This window comes from Apteryx rowi, unplaced genomic scaffold (genome assembly GCF_003343035.1).
Source record: "Apteryx rowi isolate R43461 unplaced genomic scaffold, aptRow1 scaffold_2, whole genome shotgun sequence".
NCBI classification, from domain to species: Eukaryota; Metazoa; Chordata; class Aves; order Apterygiformes; family Apterygidae; genus Apteryx; species Apteryx rowi.
In genome coordinates this window covers 9,725,849-9,729,180 of record NW_020448307.1, presented here as the reverse complement: position 1 = coordinate 9,729,180, position 3,332 = coordinate 9,725,849, and the positions used below count along the sequence as shown (strand labels likewise).

General features: G+C 70.7%; 1 protein-coding gene across 1 annotated transcript in view; it reads left to right on the top strand.

Annotated features, from left to right (window-relative positions):
- The first annotated feature begins 933 nt into the window (after positions 1-933).
- UNC5A (unc-5 netrin receptor A) overlaps positions 934-3,332 on the top strand; it is a 5,659-nt gene continuing 3,260 nt past the window's right edge. The window contains exons 1-7 of the mRNA XM_026063564.1: positions 934-958; positions 1,250-1,561; positions 1,854-1,997; positions 2,276-2,379; positions 2,469-2,649; positions 2,804-2,971; positions 3,181-3,332. Of these exons, the coding sequence (XP_025919349.1) occupies positions 934-958; positions 1,250-1,561; positions 1,854-1,997; positions 2,276-2,379; positions 2,469-2,649; positions 2,804-2,971; positions 3,181-3,332 (1,086 nt within the window). The remainder of the gene's footprint in view (positions 959-1,249; positions 1,562-1,853; positions 1,998-2,275; positions 2,380-2,468; positions 2,650-2,803; positions 2,972-3,180) is intronic.

The window sequence follows — 3,332 nt, the reverse complement described above, 5'->3', positions numbered from 1 at the left end:
GGGAGCGGGGCAGGCGCCCCGCTCGCGGCATGCTGCATGGCGGGCGCTGCGGCGAGCCCTGCGCCAGGTGTCTGTGCCGGCCGCGCGGCGCGTGGGGGACCGCAGCGCCTGGCCGCACCGCGACCCCGGGGCCGGCCCCGGGCTGCGCTTTTGGGGGGGGGGTTGTTAAATCAGTGAAATATGAACCGCCGTTATATCCCGGACAGGGGTTTTAATTAAATTAATTGCCAGCGACATTGTAAAAGTGCTGATGGGGTAATAACCAGCGCGTTATGGCGGCCGTTTATCTTCCCGGCGTAAATTAGCTGCCGCACCGCGCCGGGTGCCCGCCAGCCGTCCCGGTGGGCGTCGCGGCCGGGCTCGCTCGGCGCCCGCCGCCTCGGCCCGCGGGGGCTCGCCCGGCCGGCGGGGAGCAGCGTGGCCCAAGCCCCGCGGTGCCCCCCGCTCCCGGGGCAGCAGGGCTGCATGGGGCGCCGGGGCCGCCCAGGGGGACTCCGGCCCCAGGCGGGCGGGGGGTGCTGCGGGGGCACGGTGGGGGGGGGGGGGGGGGGGGCGTGCGGTTGCCAAACGAAGGCTCTTAATTACTGCGCATTCCATTCCATTTAATTGCTTATTAAATCCTAACCAGCCAATTAGCAGCAGCAATTACAGCTTCATTCAGTGACACAATCGCTATTTTATCGTTTGTTAATCAAATGCTTATTTAGGGCCCTGTTTTATTAACTCTTTCTGCAGCAGGCGCCCGCGCGGGCAGGGGAGGGCAGCGGAGGTGCTGGCYGCCGGGCCACCCAGCCCTGGGTTTGGCATGGCCACGTCTGGGGGCTGGGGGGAGTTGCAGGCAGCACCGGGACCCTGCCGTCCCCGCGGGATGCCTGTCCTTGTGCCCGTGACCTGCCACCCCCCGCGTGGAKCCCAGGGATGGGCGACCCCGCGATGGACCAGGGCGCCCGGCGGCCACGTGTGCAGCTCCGGGATACCAGGCCGAGGAGGCGTTCGGGGCCGGCCAGCGCCACTGCGTGCTGCCCCAGACGCAGGGAGGGGGCAGGAGGCCTCCCCCGGAGGGCTGCCTCATGGCGCGGGGGCGAAGAGGGGCTGCGGGCGCTGCACTGCGCCCCCGGCGGAGTGAGCGATGTCCCTTATTGGTCACACTACATTTCCTTTTCATTAGCGCTAAGCGCGGACATGAGGGATTGGTGCGGGTTCAGTGGGCGCAGCCACCGTGCCGTTACTCGCCCTGATGGATGAGCAGGGCCGGGGGGGCTGCTGCATCACCGGCAGGGGACAGGGGGACACCAGGCACATGCCCGTGGACGTGGCCGAGCCTCCCGTCTCCTTGCAGGTGCTCAGCAGAGCGCGACCGTGGCCAACCCTGTGTCCGGTGCGTCCCCGGACCTGCTGCCCCGCTTCCTGCTGGAGCCCGAGGACGTCTACATCGTGAAGAACAAGCCGGTGAGCCTGGCCTGCCGGGCCACCCCCGCCACCCAGATCTACTTCAAGTGCAACGGGGAGTGGGTGCACCAGGGCGACCACGTCACGCAGCACAGCACCGACCGCAGCACCGGTGAGCGCCGTCACGGGGAAACGGGTGCTGCCTTGCTCGCCGCGACTTACCTTGCACCAGGACACTGGGAACGGCGTGGAGCCGCACGCTGCTTTCAGGGGGTGGCGCGGTGCCGGAGGCACCAGGGCTGCAGGGGGACGGTCGTTGCAGGGTCCCTGGGGCAGGAGCCGGCCCTGCCGCACACCCACCTGGCCGTGCTCCAGCTGCCCCAGCGTGATGGCAGGGCCAGCAGCAGGGACCCTTCTCCGTGTGCCGCTGTGGCCGGTGCTGACGGGCCCCTTCCCGGCTGCAGGGCTGCCCGTGATGGAAGTCCGCATCGACATCTCCCGCCAGCAAGTGGAGAAGATCTTCGGCCTGGAGGAGTACTGGTGCCAGTGCGTGGCCTGGAGCTCTTCCGGCACCACCAAGAGCCAGAAGGCCTTCGTGCGCATCGCCTGTGAGTGCCGCGGGCCGGCCGGGGGGTGGAGGTGTCGCGCTGGCCCCTGGGGCCATGGCTCCCGGTCTGCCGCGCAGCACTCACGGTGCTGGCGCACCGCGCTCTCCGGCGGCACTGCGTCCCCAGCAGTGGAGCAGCCTGGTCCCCCATGTGTCTGCATGGAGATGCCTGTGGTGCTGTGGGCTGAGCATCCCTGGCCAGCGTGGGCGCTTCGGCGCTTCGGCGGGGGCGGCTGGGCGCTGGCCCCTGCCAGCCCCGCTCACCCTGTGCCTCCCCAGATCTCCGCAAGAACTTTGAGCAGGAGCCCATGGCCAGGGAGGTCTCCATTGAGCAGGGCATCGTGCTGCAGTGCCGGCCGCCCGAGGGCATCCCCCCCGCCGAGGTGAGCCGTGGAGGCACCCCGGGGTGGCACCCTAACAGGGTCCCCCGGCCCTGCCTGGGCGCCCCCGGTGATGTCCCCGTGCCCCGCAGGTGGAGTGGCTGCGCAACGAGGAGCTGGTGGACCCGGCGCTGGACGCCAACGTCTACGTGACGCCGGAGCACAGCCTGGTGGTGCGCCAGGCCCGCCTGGCCGACACCGCCAACTACACCTGCGTGGCCAAAAACATCGTGGCCCGCCGGCGCAGCGCCTCCGCAGCCATCACCGTCTACGGTACGGCCACGCCGGGCCCCCGCGCCGCGCTCCCTGCCCCGCTGTGCAGCCCCGGTGTCGCCCTCCCCGTCGTCGTCGTCGTCGTCCCCCCGGCCAGCCCCGCGGCGCGCCAGCGCCGGCACGGCGGGGCGCTCACGGCTCCCTTTCCACCCAGTGAACGGCGGCTGGTCGACGTGGACGCAGTGGTCGGCCTGCAGCACCAGCTGTGGACGGGGCTGGCAGAAGCGGAGCCGGACTTGCACCAACCCCACGCCCCTCAACGGGGGCGCTTTCTGTGAGGGCCAAAACGTGCAGAAAAGCGCCTGCACCACCCTCTGCCCAGGTACCCGCCGGGCAACGCGGCACAAGGCTTGCCTGGGACGCACAAACTCGTGTCCTGCATGAGCGCTGGGCGCCCCGCTGCTCCCCAGCGCTGCCCTCTGTGTCGTCCTCCCACCCTCCCTCCGTGTGTCCGTCTCTTCCGTCCCGTCCGCGGGGCAGGGGAGGCCGGGGCGCCCCGCGGCCGGGCGCTGACCACCCCTGTGCCCACAGTGGACGGGGCCTGGTCGGAGTGGAGCAAGTGGTCAGTGTGCGGCGCCGAGTGCACGCACTGGCGGAGCCGCGAGTGCTCGGAGCCGGCGCCGCGCAACGGCGGCCAGGAGTGCCGCGGCCCCGAGCTCGAGACCCGCAACTGCACCTCCGAG